The sequence below is a fragment of the Neodiprion virginianus genome, chromosome 2 (genome assembly GCF_021901495.1).
Source record: "Neodiprion virginianus isolate iyNeoVirg1 chromosome 2, iyNeoVirg1.1, whole genome shotgun sequence".
Taxonomy (NCBI): domain Eukaryota; kingdom Metazoa; phylum Arthropoda; class Insecta; order Hymenoptera; family Diprionidae; genus Neodiprion; species Neodiprion virginianus.
Window position 1 is genome coordinate 29,471,556 of NC_060878.1, and position 15,417 is coordinate 29,486,972.

A 15,417-nucleotide genomic window follows, 5' to 3' on the forward strand; every position below is an offset into this window, starting at 1 on the left:
TCAACGCTACGTTGCGATAATATGAGGATTGTCAGTGAAGAATGCGGCGAGTCGGTGATCATTCGGAGCTGGGTTCAAGTTTCGAATTTAAAAACTTCCGACAGCGCCTGATTCCGAATTATTCATGTGGCGAAAGTTTAAGTGAAGAGATCAATAACGTTTCGAATGGTCCGAAGCCCGACGGCTCAAATTAATTAAGTTTCGATGGAGGAGAATTCTGAAAAATAAAGTTTCGGTGAAGTAAAGTTCCGAGAGTTAAAATGTACTCACACACCGTAGTTTATTCAACGAGAGGGTGTGAAAAATCAGAAAAACCGTAAATCAGATTCACCAGGATTTCGAACGTAAAAATATGGAAAATTCAAAGCACAGCAAGATCAAAGTGGCGGAATCTCACCAAGCCGGAAATTCACGGTATTGAATATCTTCGATCATTCGGAATTTCAATGTTTCATATCAAACTTGTGTCATTTTCGCACTTTCGGAACTTTCACTTACCAAAGTTACGCCTTTTCGCAAGTTTATCCTTTCGGAACTTTTTGAGCGTCGGGTTTCGGAACATTCGAATTAAACTTTGACGTTTCGTCAAAGTTTGATTTCTTTACTTCAAGTTCCGCCACTAAAAAATTCGAAATTTCTCACTTTCGAAACGTTTTAAATTCGGTATTCCATCCCCGCCCCGATCATTCGTCCGTCTCGGTGCCCGACGCAAAAACACCAATCAACATGCATTGATTTTAAAGCTGACGCAGCTTTACTTGTCCGGAAACAATTTTATTCTCTTCGTCCACTCTCCGGTGAATTGAAATTTTTCACAAAAATCGGGACCAGAAATCCAAACAAGGAATGAATACGCTCTATTCCATACATTTATACATAACTAGCTGGCCCGGCAGACGTTGTCCTGCCCTTTCCGGTAAGTGCGCGATAATGTGTTAACAATGTGCAAAATGAGTTAACGATAAACATATCTATATAGCCATGACCCGTCGTCTCGACAATACAAATGTATCGTATGAATACGACCTCAATCGGTCAAGTCGTTCAGAATTTACGCGATCACAACAGACGAACGAAAAGAAGAATTATATATATATATATAATAAAGATATACAAGTATATATTTATCTAATAGACGCGTCGACCTCTTCGCAAGTAGAAAGTCGTTCTTTCGGTGCACGAGTCCGTTATTTGCATACCTATGCAGAACACACACGTGCACACATACGTACATTGCGTATGCACACATGTAGTTTTATTTTTTTTTTCACATGTTGGGAGACCAGACCTGAGCAAGTACGATATTCGCATTAAAACCAATTATCGCCTCTCGTTGTACTTGGACATTTTTTTTTCACTCAAAGAAATGTAAGTTAGTAGGTTAGTATAGTGTCCTTATTATTTTAACCGGTTTATAAACTGCGTGAATTTTATTGAAACCTAAGTAGGCACATATACCGTTCAAAAGTTGAAACGACGCATTTGCCGAGTATTTTACTCTTTCCGGCCGTCCTAATCGTAAGTTCATTACAATTCACATACATATCAGCCGTGAAGTTTTGAGCGTTGAGCGGTTAACTAATCAGCAAGATAACAAGTTGATAAACCGTGTGCTCAGTAAATAAGTAATTGCGAGGTATATTACGAATACAAGAGATTTAAACGAAATTGTATATATCGCCGAGCAGCAGTCATCAAGTTGTTTTTTTTTTTTTTTTTTTTTTTTTTTTGCCAGTTGCAACGGGTAATATTTAGTTTTCTACCGTCTGTGAAAATTACATTGGTAACTGTAACCGATCACAAGTTTATCTTTACGTAGGTGTTATCGGCTGTCTTAATGTTCGTGTTTATTTAAAATTTACTACAGTCTCGTTGACCTCAATCAATGAGCATATCCTACGATAATATCCCGATAGCTGAAAAAGCTTGAGAGATAAAGAAAGAGTGGGAGGTGTATTTGACTTGATCCGCACAGCAGATACATTTACACTGACGTATAAATTACCATCGTTATTATTATACTACTTTTAGATCATCCATACGGATTCTTACGAATAATATTTCTACAGTCTGCTACCCGTTCATTTATTAGATAAATAAATCTATTCTTGCCATGCGCCAGATTCATTGAATCGTGGTCACCGTGAGGGAAGTAAAATTTCGAGAATTCATCAACAGGATATTCGAGGTATTCAATTTTTGGTAATATTTTTATCATGTAGTGGGTAAAAGTTAATTATCGTCGACATTCGCGCTGCAAACAATTTCTTGCAGTGGACAATTAAACAACTAGTTAACGTAATTTACTGTACGAATCGATAAATTAGAAACGGAACTATGCATCCATTTGCATAATTATCGTCCTGTATATCCAACATACGCAAATGCAAGCGTCTAATCGTGAGCTGTAATATTGTGCTTTGTTTATTAACGTGTGTAAATATTTTTAATTATTACTGCATGTATGTAGACTCATCGAAGAACCTTTTTTCTGCTGCGTTTCACTAAAGTTATACAATGACTGGGCAGAAATACCAACAAAATATACATACATATCTATGCATAGTACGTTCCACGTGAATCGCTGAATCGCTAATCGTTTATGGGATAATTCACTGAATAGTTCTGATCGCCTGTTTTAGCGCTTAAATGATACACGTCTTGCGAATAACGTACGTACCACACGATAAAAAATGAGTAGTACCTTGAGAGTTTCGGGAATTGCTCTTCCAAAAAAATTCTGAAACATATTTCTAACCTTTATAAAGAAGCCCCAATCTTCAGCATATTGGGTCCTTAGGATTTTCATATTAAAAAAAAAATTAATGAAAAAAAAAGGAAGAAAAAAATTAAGTTTTCATTGAAATACGTGCCATTTTTTTGATTTACAATATTTTTGACAAAAATTTTACAATTTTATTCCAAAGCTGGTCCACTTCGAAGTAGTCTTCGTCTAGTAAGTCAGTTTTTCATAAAGTATATTTATTTTGAGGAATGAATAGTGAATTTTCCGGGGAAAAAATGACATTGGGCAAGATTGAAAGTCTATCAGGTTTCGATCAAATGAATGACGAAATACATTTTTTATTATTGAGAAACTATTTCATTATGAAAATATGATATAGAAGGTTCAAATAAAATCAGAATAATCATTATAAATGTGATTCGGCATTTGCGGATTCAAGGCACATGTATATGCGGTGAAAATCGCACATCGTCCGCGGGCACGTCAGACACTTTTCTTTTGATTTTTGGTCTAGTTTTCGTTCACAAATGCCTCATCTTGTTCGATCCGGAAAATACGGCCCTTCTCAACCAATAGAAAGTTTCTGTTCATTTAATATCGGTGCAATACCACTTCGGATATTTCGGTGAACTCTAAAAGACTCTGCTCTAAACTGGCATCTTCGACTTCGCCGAAGGCATCATCGCCTTCTGCAGAGTAAGAATTCTCGTCAGGCAAACGATCTTCTTCGTCCGAAAATGCCTCGTACAAAGCCTCTTCGTATCCATTATTATCGATCCAGGCTTCGAATATTTGTTTACTCCGGGGATAGTAAGACATCTGATAGACATGCGTTTACAGTGATTATTGCGGTGAAAAAAAATATTTTTATGCACAAAATGTTACTCACAATGAAAGAAAACAAAGTCCACGTAGAAGTGTTGAAAAAAAATTTGCTCCAATTTTCACTCAAACCACCATAAGTTACACACAGGTGACAGATTGACCCCAAGCTCGCTTTGAACTGCTCTAATTCGCAGCTGACGCACGACTGATCTTGCCTATCTGTTTGAATACAAAGTTTGAACCCTCAATTGAAGGTAGATGGTGGGGCAGGTCAAAATTCCAGCGGGAACAGTTTGAAAATTTCGAGTGTAAATGGTACGGGGCTAAAGTTCTCTCTATATTACAAATATACCACATATAGTATACTTTAAAATTTCGCAGATACCTATCAAATTAAAATCATTTCCAAATTTGATGAGACGAATATTTCCCCAATTGATAAGTAAACCTGCTATTATTAAAAATGGCACGAACATTTCTCTTTCAACTAGAAAATATCGAAAACTACTATGATCGGAAGAATATATGTGCTTACCGGATTTTTTTTCTAGTTGTACATAATAATATTGACAGTATATAAACAAGGTACAATTATTTACTATTTTGTTAATCGCTTTGCAAAGCCTGACATTTTTTCTTCTCGTTGTTGTGTAGTGAATTAGTGAAACTTTGATATTTTGAGACTTGTCAGAATTTTCTTAAACTCCAATTACATTCACTACGACGACTTTCGTACGACATTAGTTTTTACTCTCCATCACCCTCGTTGATGTAAGGAAAGTATTGGTTTTGGTCGAAATTCACTCTTTCTAATTTCAACGAATCTTTACGTTTTCGGACCTCTAGTAATCCGACCAACAGGTTTTTAAAAAAATGTCTTTCTGGATGTCCATTTGTCGGTTTGTCCGACAAACTCCCGCGGTGATCTCGGGATCTGGCAATATTTTTCCCCGCAACTTTGTAATATGCAATGTTCGTTATTGATATTTATTAAGATTGGATACGTGAACGAGAAAAAGTAAAGTATAAAAAAAAAAAAATAAAAGCGGAAACTAAGCCGTAGTGAATAAATTCCCGTTAGCCTGGTACTTAGGGCAAATACCTCTATAACATACCCGAGTCCCGTCAAAATCCATTTGTAACATGTTTGAGGGTCCAGTTGTCAGGAGAATAGAATTGTTATAAATTATTCATCACTTCAATGACGTTAGTTGTACTGGAATTGAAACTAATATTATTCACCTCGATACTGAGTGTTCATACCGGCAATTCTATTTAATTTGTAACTCAAGATACACAAGTTTTTCCTGTATTAATTATTCTCCATACCATGTTAATCGTGTGCAATTATTGGCCGTCAGATTAAAGCAAAATCAGGAATGATACAACGCGACAAAACGTTTTTCGCTTATGTTTTTTTTCATTTTATATTTTTTCAAGAATAACGCTGCAGCCACAAAATTCTTTCTCATTATATCATTCGGTGTAGCACCATTACACCGACCACAACCTAATCATCTAAACAGTTTCATACGTTCATACTTAGCACGATGAACTTGAAAAAATAATGAGAGTCCATACGTCTCCCAAATCGTAGACTAATAACTTCCGGTTCCCGTGGCTCTTATACTGGTTTGCCCATTGTACTAGCGACTTGAGCCTGAAATAAAAAATAGTTAGTCAGAGGAAATGAGCTTAAAGTACTTTCATATACCGCTTGCTGGTTTATACTTTTTTTTCGATTTTCCGAATAGAACAAGATCACCACGAGACGTAGTTTATATTTCACAATACAGATGCTGCAACTTACCTGCCGGAAATATGCCACCCGGTATCAAGCCTACTTGCTGATAATATTCCTCATCCGACAACGGATACTTGAGCCATTCCTTCAGAGATTCCGGTGGTGGACGGGTTCCGGGGTTGTCTGGAAACGAATATCTCGAAATGATCACGAATGTTTGTGGCAGACGCAGGCGAATAATTCACTCACTGTTAACGCTACGAACAACGGTAGGAAAAATAGAATCTAATCACATGTTTTCTTTCTTAATAGAAGTGGTTATATGTGTACTATGTGTGGTATAGTTTCTACACATGGAAGTGGAATGCTATTCATATGGTCTCACACTCATCCGGATACTAAGTATCTAAAGTCTGAGTATAGTCAACTAACGTGAAATTGTTAACAAAGATGCAAAAGCTTAAAGTGAGCAGTACTTTGGGATATGGTCGACTACATTGGCTTTAAGTATCTCCTTTGACTTCACTTTCTGCTAGTAATGAGTAAGAAATAAGTCGCTATGTGTGATACTAGGGATTGTAGACATGGACGCCACTATCTTCACCGTATATGTATATTGTCATCCTACCGATAATTCCAGGATTATTGGGATCGAACAATTGTCTCCTGTCGATGGCGTCACGGAATTCATCGCTTGGCATTCGGCGAACGAAGAATGGTGGTTTGGGATGAACAGATGCTGGGAAAAGCGGGGGAACAATTTTTTCCGGTGGAGGCTCAGTAGGGGTGTCAGTTTGTCGTTCGAAATGGTTCTGCTCGTTTCTATTGAGAGAACTCAGCCGCTGGGTCATGGCACGCGATCGCTGTGACTGATCTAAGCGATACCGTTCAAAGTCATGCGGTGACATTCGGCCAAAGATAGAATGTGTACCGAGAGAGCGGGACTCAGGTTCGTGAGTTTTCTTGGATGTCTTTTCTGAGTCTTGCGTATGGGGTTCCATCTGCCTTTGCGATTTCGATGGTACCAGGTATTGGCGGGCCAAGGATCGGTCCGGAGATGGTTCGACGAGCGGTGAAAATTGACGCATACGATCCCCATGATCCGAAATCTGTTTCTCCCAGTTGAGCCGGGATTCCACTAATGAAAAGGACCATAGATTGGAAGACCGCAAAGTTATGAGAAAATCTTTAAAATCACATTGCGTGTAATAATCTTTTGCCAATCATGGAGAAGTTACGATATTGTGTCGTGGGATTTTTTTAAAAGAAGTTACACTAGTTTATAGAGAAATGGTTTTTCTTTGTTATTAATTTTCTCGTACCGTATTTCAATGCGCCGCTCTTGACTCCAATCAGCAAGCATCCGTTTGAAATAAAGAGCATCAGCACAGCTTGCTGCAAGTGAAGATAGCGAACCCAATGAGCCATTTTTTCAGAGTTACACCTGTACAGAAAAATGTCATTAGTATACATGTAATATATATATATATATACAGTTATATACATACGGTAATTCGGTATTGCGAAGGAAAAAAAAATCACGATAAAAAGGTAAAAAATGTAAGTATAAATATAATTTTAACCCAGTATTCCGGCTACCACCGTACTTTTATGTGGCACAACGGTGTACGCAAGCTGTGGCGATAGTAAAACATAGAAACATTATAACCAAGTAAAGCTGCGATCTAAGGTGGGGGAGATTTCGCTTAAGATTTATACGAGTCTGATGGAAATTGTTATTGAAAAGCGTTTGATTGACCGGTAAGTAATTACATTATAAGTGAAAGATTGTTCTTCTGTTTTGTTGATTTCATGGCATGAAATAGGAATAAGTAATACGTAGCCTAGTTATAAAATATCCATTGTTCTGTTACCATGCTGATTACAACAAATAATTGATCAGCTATTAACCTGGCTATATCATCGTGGTCCAGTTTTGGAAATTCTTGTTGTAAAATCAATACCAAGTTTCATAACACATGGTAATTAATTGAATGATCCATCGATTGATTTTGCAGGTATAGATTCAATTGCTCGAAAAGCGCAGATTATACGGATGTTTCAAGCATTATCGACGTTAAAAATTGACCATTTTTCCGTCAAGTTTATTTAATGTTATAACACTGCGAAGAATCCGATAACAATTCTTATCGTGACTGATGATTTCGTTAAAATCATCTTCAATTGTTTCAACACCTTTTTTCGGAGAAATCGTCAGAAGAATATTTTGTCTATTTGCAAGCAAGTTACAATAATCATACTGGTTACTTGTTAAAAACATGTACTAGATGTAAATGAATTGAAAATTATGCATAAATAAAAATAACGATGAAATGTATAAAGCATGCTGATTTTTTCCATAAATTTACCACTGCGCTTACGTTTTGCATTGTGATTACGTGTATAATGTATACAGCAATGCGATATTCAAACTTGACGCAGGACCCCGTAGCCATTTTACGCTTGCGCGAAGCTTTCTTTGTAACGCAGAGTATCTGAGCTTTCCTCCGCGGTGCCGCTGCAGTAGAATATATTGATCCGCCATCGCAAGTTCTACTTTCAAACCTTGATATGCCTGCCTTTCGGCGTTTACCTGCTTTTTCGAAGTGATTCATTATGTTCCTCGATTTTCATAAGTCGTGATGCGGTGTGCGGTTTTTTCAAACGATAATAACAATGCGCAATAACAATAACAACAATAATAATAATAAATATAATAAACATAATACCGATCAAATATGTGGGTGACGTGCCATTCATTTTAAAATAAATATGTATATTCATGCCTCAAATATCTCCGTTGCGTACATACGTATATACAAGCGCATCGATTGACAATAATTTTTCAATAATATTTCATTACCAACATCCAATCCTGATATTTAATAGCCCAGTGGGAATTGGAAGAAAATGAATCTCAGCATGCGCAATTATTTTTTATCCTAATACAGGGATTGTAATTTTTTAATTGTGAAAATACTTTATCGAATCAGCGAATAACAATTTCGCGTATAATTGGCCTGCGCGATTTAACTTGATTCAGAACTAATATGGGTTTGATACCGGTTTTTCTTTTTTCTAGTTTACCTTCACAGAGTGACAATCAATTCCTTGAGAGACTTACCGATAATGTGAAATACTGCAATCGCGTTGTCGCGCTTTGTAATTGGCTAATTTAAATATATGTTGATTGAATGAATAAAATTGATTGAACTTGTATTATATTTTGACTTAATATTTTCGACTTAATTTATAAATGTTATATCTAGAGATTATTACGACTAGCAATGAGTGGATCAATGCGTCAAAAACTGTTCAATTATTGAATTAAATATTGATTTAATAGGGAGAAATGAAAAAATGAGGAAATAGCGAACTGCTAAGGATTTTATTAATTCAGATTCGGGTTGAAGACGGACTAAAATAGTCACGCTGACCAATTCAATAATGATAAGAAATAAATATTCGTAAATTATTCCACTGCTTATGAGTAATACATATCACAAGATTTTGCGTAACAAGGGAAGCCTTAATTTACGCTAATACCATTTTCTGGAATTATTGCATTACTTGGTGTGGCCTAGATAGTCTTAAAGTAAAAAACACAGTGTCGTAGCTGGTACATATAATAATATAAAGAAGAATTAGTGTATTTACTTTGTAATCCAGTTAGAATTCTCTGTTTACGTTCTGCAGTTTGACGCAGTTTGTCCTATTCGAAATTACTCTGTAGGTTAATCAAAATTTTTTCCGCCATTTCGCATCAATTTTCCTTATATAGGTGCTCAAAGAAAGGTAAAACGCCGATTCTTGAATGAGTGGGAAGCATAGCTCCGATAATCCACTGCAAAAAATACGAAACGTGTTCACAAATTGAAAGATTTAATAATTTCGAGGAACAATACAATTACTATAAACCGGAATCGCATACAAAAAAAAAAAAAAAATATATAAAAATTATTACCATATACGTAAGTCGTAAAGAAAGTGCCATGAATCATGGTGTTACAATGGTGCGATAGTCCATTTTAAGACTTAGAATTACGCAAAGGACCATGATGAATGAAATGAGTACACCAATCGATAAGTGCAGTAATTAATCGCGTGCAGAATGGGGTCTGATTATCTGATAGCTGGTGAGTTTCTTTTTTTTTTCGCGTTAAGGTCGCAATTCTCATTTAAATTTAGAATTTCATCTCGAGAAGAAACAACCGGGTCAACGCTTCTCAAAGGGTTTACCATTCGCATTTTTCAGCCGCTATTTTACTCGCTACGATCAACGCCAGTTACGCAGAATGTCAGAGTAAGTGATCGTTAATTGCATAGCTGCGCAAATTTTTATAATTAGAATAATATTTCCATGTCCATTTTTACACTTATGGAGATTCGTAAGAATGCAGATTCGGTGATGTTGGTAGAAATTTTTTGAACGATTGGTTTAAGGTTTCTTAGAATTGAAAAAAAACTAGTTGCATGGAATATGAAAATACTTGTGGTAAAATGAATATTCCCTCTTCGGAGAGACATAGAACATTGATACGCGTTAAAACCCTTGCCTCAAACTTACGTCAACAGCAAGGTCCGTCTACTGCTACCAGTGCGATTCGTGGACGGATCTTAGGTGCAAGGATCCCTTTAATTACACCGCCCTGCCCCGTGATCAACCACCTCTAATGACGTGCAACGGATGCTGCGTCAAGATGGTCCGCAATGCCAAGTCACGTGAGCATTATACAGCAGTAATATAATTGTTTGAACGAGAAATAAAATGTGTCCAACAATAAATGACGATAAATGCGCCGTGCACATCGATACACCGGGAGAGTTTTCTGTGAAACTCACCGTTCGACGCCAGCAGTTAGGCAACCAAAGTTACATTCCGTATTCCTTGCGGGCAGGCACGTGATTGGAATGTGACTTCGGTTGCCTATCGGCAGGCGTTGACCGTTGAGTTTCACAGAAAACTCTCCCGGTATAACGCAAGACGAAACGGTTACGCGGAGTGCAAAAATTTCACGTGAAACATTTGACACTTGTGTTTTCAGCTTACGAAAGCGTGAGGAGAACCTGTACGTCGCAACTACAGATAAACTTGTTTATGGTGGACCACGTGTGCATGATGGAAAGTACCGGCACTGGTCACATGTGCTTCTGTGAGGAGGATATGTGCAATCGAGTCGGGATCTCCTCCCTCCCGTCACCCATTCTCCATGCAATCCTCGTACCTGTTGTTACACTGTCCATCCTAAGATCAGCTCCAGGCTTGCTTATTAGGTCGCTGTGATGATGAACCATATACCTATAGTGACACTCATATATACTTATTTACTTACTTACTTCCTTCCTTACTTCCTTACTTGTTTACTTACTCGTTATTTATATTATACCACATGAAACTTCACCCAGTAGTAAAGCAAACGCGGAGCCCTGTAGTGAAATTGTAGAACCAATGCAAGGGCTTGCTTGAAATTTTAGAGAATATAGGTATGTGAACGTTAATTGAAGAGATGAGATGAGATGAAATGCGGAATGAAACGTCACGAAGCTTTTAATGCAATACGAGATTAGATTTGAATTGAAACAATGTATAATACGACGGTCTTCACTACACATTGGCCGTCGTTTTACCAATTGCACTCCATACCACATTCATCGTTTGTGCGAATATAAAATCTGACGAATCATATTATTGTTTGATAACTGAGCGGAATGCGGGCTATTCGTTACACGAGGAACCACACAGTGATCATATCTTATACGACGAAATCCTTAAATGTAGATGTAGAGAATTTTTCCTCAAATTATTATTATAAAAAAAAATGTTAGTCTTAGAGTCAAATTCGACATATCAGTCTTCGATATGCTATATTACTAGGTATGCGGTAATTGTAATAATCAGCAGAAATGCGCCGTAGTGAACTTGGATCTTTCTATTACAATTTTTCAAGTTCCACGTTGCAAATCGTTTCCCGGCATACACTGTGCCGCGGATTAAAATTTGTTCGTCAATTGAAACGATGAATAACTGGAACGATAATGGATCAAGTTATCCTTCATAAGATGTATTCGTCAAGGTTTTACACAAGTTTTATATAGACTTTGTAGATTTTGTTTTTATTTTTATATTCTTATTTGGGTTAGTTTTTATTTTTTAGTTAGTTATTCCTTAACTTAGTTTATCTTCTTTCGTCTTATATTCATTTTATAACTACACAGAGGCACACATTCTGCTATAAACAAGAAAACCGGGCAGCATGATATTTCGCAAGATGTTTGCAAGGCTAACGTAATAATTTTCTCTTCTACAAAAAAGCAACAAAACTATTTCGACTTTGATTACTAAAAACAGCATCAATCTACAGACTATACATATGGACAGCCTATGATTGTAAAATTACACGTAGTGTCTGTACGGAATTGACTTTTTATTTTGGTTTGCATCCTATTATTTTTAACACAATTGTATAAGGATACTAGAGTAGCAAAATAGAATGTGGAATGAAATACTCGATTGGTCTTGAGTAACTTACTGTCAGTTTTCGAAATAGAATGAAAATAGAATATCTTTTGATACGTGTGAAATAAGGCAAAGACAAAAATTGACTAAAGCGTATAAACAAGATAATTAGAGAAAAATACTCTGAAAAAAGAATCGTTTCGTAGTTAAAAGCCACATACGAAAGACCGATCAGACAACATTTTACATAATTTAATCCAATCTACGTAGGTGTAGGTATGTTTTACTCGAATAACGAGCATTGACATGTAGCACAAGTAGATGAAATGCTGCATACTAATAGGCGTAACTACACGCGCGAGTTATGAGCATGACCACATATTACAATAGGTATACACGATTGACGAAAATATTTCCAGATTTCGCAATTATGTGCATCAATAATAATGATAATAGTAATAATGAATATTAAATAAATATTGACAATGATAATAATCAAGATAGGAATAATATAATACTCAAGTGAGTATGAATATTTTTAACGATAAATAGAATAATAATTGAAGGATGTCAAAACTATTAAAAGTGGCAACGGTACTGTATATAATTTTTGGAAATATTTTTGCCAGTAGAAAACACGTAGATAGAAGTATAAAAATAATAGATAGTGATATTGGCAATATGTTATGATAATTTGTGCGCGAATGAAAGTGTACAATTGAGACGTTTCTTAAGTTGAATAACGTTTGGCATAATCTACAGACTTCCGTCAGTCTGCATGTGTACGTATATCACATGTAATATTAATTTTTGCGGGGTAGCGTTTTCAAATGCTCACCTGAATCCTAATTTTTTACATTAGAACTGAACAGTTTTTCTTCGACGAAACGAGAAAAGGCTTCGTTAATTTTACTATACATTTTGCAATGCATATAAACGGCATGCAATAGGTTCAAATGACGTTCTCTAACACCTTTGAGCATTTAATTGATGGTGCTACCATTATTTGAGTCAGTAGTTTTACAGTATTCAGGTCATTATGACCTAATCATTAATCCATGACGATTATTATAAAAACAATTCGATTCACCCAACAATTCAAAACACCCAAAATTCGTTCTGGATTAATTGACTTGAGATAATAGGTTGAAATGAAACACACGCCGTAACTTTAATTTTCATTGTTATTGCGAAATTTTTATCATCATTTGGTAAGTACCAGGTATGAATATGAATTTCACAATTACTTTTCTCTATGTTGTCGTACAGTGAATGTGTAACGTGAAATTGAGTAAAATGAAAATGGAAGATGCTTTTACACTGCATGAAACTGCAAGACTATACATGCAATTATATACTATTTCACCAACTATTTCTTCTATAATTCTATCGTCTCCACGTCTAAACTACTTGTCTGAAAAAATATGAACAAGCTTTTACAATTATGAAGCTTTTTTTTAAATAGATGGGAAAATTATTTGCACACATCTTTCCATATGTGTCGCATTGTATTAACTGATGATTGAGCCAGCGTTACTGACAAGCGTTTGTTATAATAGAAAAGCAAAAAAAAAAAAATAAAAAAAAAACTCGAACTTCTGTCCATTACATTTAAAATTAACTATAACAATACTAAAGCTCAATTTTCTTGGGCAAGTAGACTATATCCACCTTTCCACCCTTATATGAAAGCAAGTAAGCACTGCGTGGGCCTTCAGCTTAAATATCGTAAGTCTTGGGGTGAATTATGGAAGGTATGTATAAGTGATAGTGGCTTTAAGAGACCAAGGATCGATTTTCTAAGCTGAACGCCCATTTCCTCACAGAAAGGCTTTGTACTCGAGCCTTTTGCCAAATTAATTTCGCAGCTTGTATATAATATTATACGAAAAGTTGAGCGAGATTTCTCTGGCAAGCCATGCAGCTCGTGTCGTGTCATTTATTCATTATAGCACGCGCGACTGCGGGGTCATATCGACGTTTTATCGTTTATACAAAAACATTTCTTTTTTTGTGCTCACAACTAATCGAACCCTTCGCAAGTTTCCAAAATTGATCAAAGATCAATAATGATAGGTACGTCGAAATCAACCCTGAGTGACGGTGTCGAATAGTATATACGTAATAAAAAAGATATATCAACGGCCTATTTTGTCAATGATAGAAAAATTCTCTTCTATTTATTTTGAAACTGGCCTCGCAGTCGAATTATATCCACTACAAAACGAGCGTAACATAACGTCAACTACCGAAACTCAATTTAGTGTTGTATATTATTTTTCGAGTTTTATTCTTACATGTATATGTATTTTTGAATCGTCTACTGCGAGAGAAAAATATTGCATCGTTCTGTTGTACACGATTCATACCAATTATAGACCGTTTAACGCTAATTTATTATTGTTAAATATGTACGTGGACCGTATGTATGTAAAATATTTTATCTGCAATTTTCAACGTATTATACATACATACACATATAGCGGGTATTTTATATGTGTTGCACCCATGATATAATTATTAACCAACGTGCAAAATTCATGATACATCATCTCTGTAATATGATACTGATGTATCGTATATTATCATTACATTGCCAACACTTTGGGGAAAAATTAATTTCCTCAATTTTCTTTACTTTTTCATTCTTTGTTTCATTTTGGGTGAAAAAAAGTAATCACGAATAACATCTCAAATCGTGTTTGGTTAATGATTTTTTACGAAAGTTTGATTACCGCTTACATGTGAATATTTTATTTTGAGAGAGTAATATTTCTGTTTCAAATATCAAACGTAAATATAATAAGTTTATATCAGTGGTGACGTAGGGGCACAGAAATTGTTGAAGACTTCGCTACTTCGATTGATAAAAAAATTTTATCAATCTACCAAGGTGGAAAGTATGATCGTTAAGTGAATCGTAATTAACTCTTCTTCTCTGCGATGTTGTCCCTAAGGCTGTTGCCGCTACATTTAACATAAGCGAGTAAATTGGCTCAAAATGTACACATATACATACAGATACACAGGTATAGGTATATGTATATGTACACGAATCGTTACTACGAGATTACATCTCAATACTTACATATTACATAATATGATAAAAGTTGATAGATTAAGTATATATCAATTAATATCGTTTTTTTCGCGAAGAAGGACGTTGTATCTATAATATTAAGATGTTTTCGACAAATGTAAAATTGGGTATATGAAGAGAAAAAGAAGTAGAATTATTATTTTTTCTTGTTGCATCGCTTAATACGATCAATGGCGTTTTCAATCGTTTAAAAATATTAAGTTACTACATAAAAACAGTCATACACGTATAGGTACAATATGTAGGATGAATATTATACGTACACACGTTTATACGACGGTGCGTGAAATACCATTAAATTTTAAGAAGTGCATACTGCAAAACATATGTGATTATAAGAGAATTATAATATTGTTACGTTAATAATGGCGTTGAGAGAAGGAAAAAAATTATCATTGTAACTCGTACGTAAACACATCGATAAAAGACATCTCATGTTATAGATATGGATTCAAAAATAAAACTTATATTGACAGAATTGATAATAAAATAATCCATGGCAAATCGTTAATAAAAAGTGCTAGAGCAAGTAATACGGTCTATTT

General features: G+C 35.4%; 2 protein-coding genes and 1 long non-coding RNA gene across 10 annotated transcripts; 2 read left to right on the forward strand and 1 right to left on the reverse strand.

The window, feature by feature from the left end:
• Positions 1-116: 116 nt before the first annotated feature.
• LOC124298168 (uncharacterized) lies at positions 117-6,048 on the forward strand. The gene is made up of 2 exons (XR_006906741.1): positions 117-916; positions 5,349-6,048. It is a non-coding gene; the product is annotated as an uncharacterized LOC124298168 (long non-coding RNA).
• LOC124298159 (uncharacterized) lies at positions 4,218-6,753 on the reverse strand. The gene is made up of 4 exons (XM_046749827.1): positions 6,638-6,753; positions 5,944-6,453; positions 5,382-5,498; positions 4,218-5,231 (listed from the first exon to the last, which is right to left on the reverse strand). The coding sequence occupies exons 1-4, from the start codon at positions 6,741-6,743 to the stop codon at positions 5,218-5,220; spliced, it is 747 nt and encodes a 248-aa protein (XP_046605783.1). The 5' UTR covers positions 6,744-6,753; the 3' UTR covers positions 4,218-5,217.
• Positions 6,754-7,831: 1,078 nt separating this feature from the next.
• On the forward strand, positions 7,832-15,405 carry LOC124297197 (protein quiver). Of its 8 annotated transcripts, none has more exons than XM_046747956.1 (5): positions 7,832-8,934; positions 9,097-9,451; positions 9,571-9,618; positions 9,891-10,037; positions 10,361-15,405. In XM_046747956.1, exons 2-5 carry the CDS (start codon positions 9,427-9,429, stop codon positions 10,597-10,599), a joined length of 459 nt encoding a protein of 152 aa, XP_046603912.1. In that variant the 5' UTR covers positions 7,832-8,934; positions 9,097-9,426; the 3' UTR covers positions 10,600-15,405. The 8 variants fall into 8 exon arrangements, with proteins under 8 accessions (XP_046603912.1, XP_046603914.1, XP_046603915.1 ...); XM_046747958.1 differs by having other exon boundaries at positions 7,832-8,910; XM_046747959.1 differs by having other exon boundaries at positions 7,832-8,477.
• The last annotated feature ends 12 nt before the right edge of the window (positions 15,406-15,417 follow it).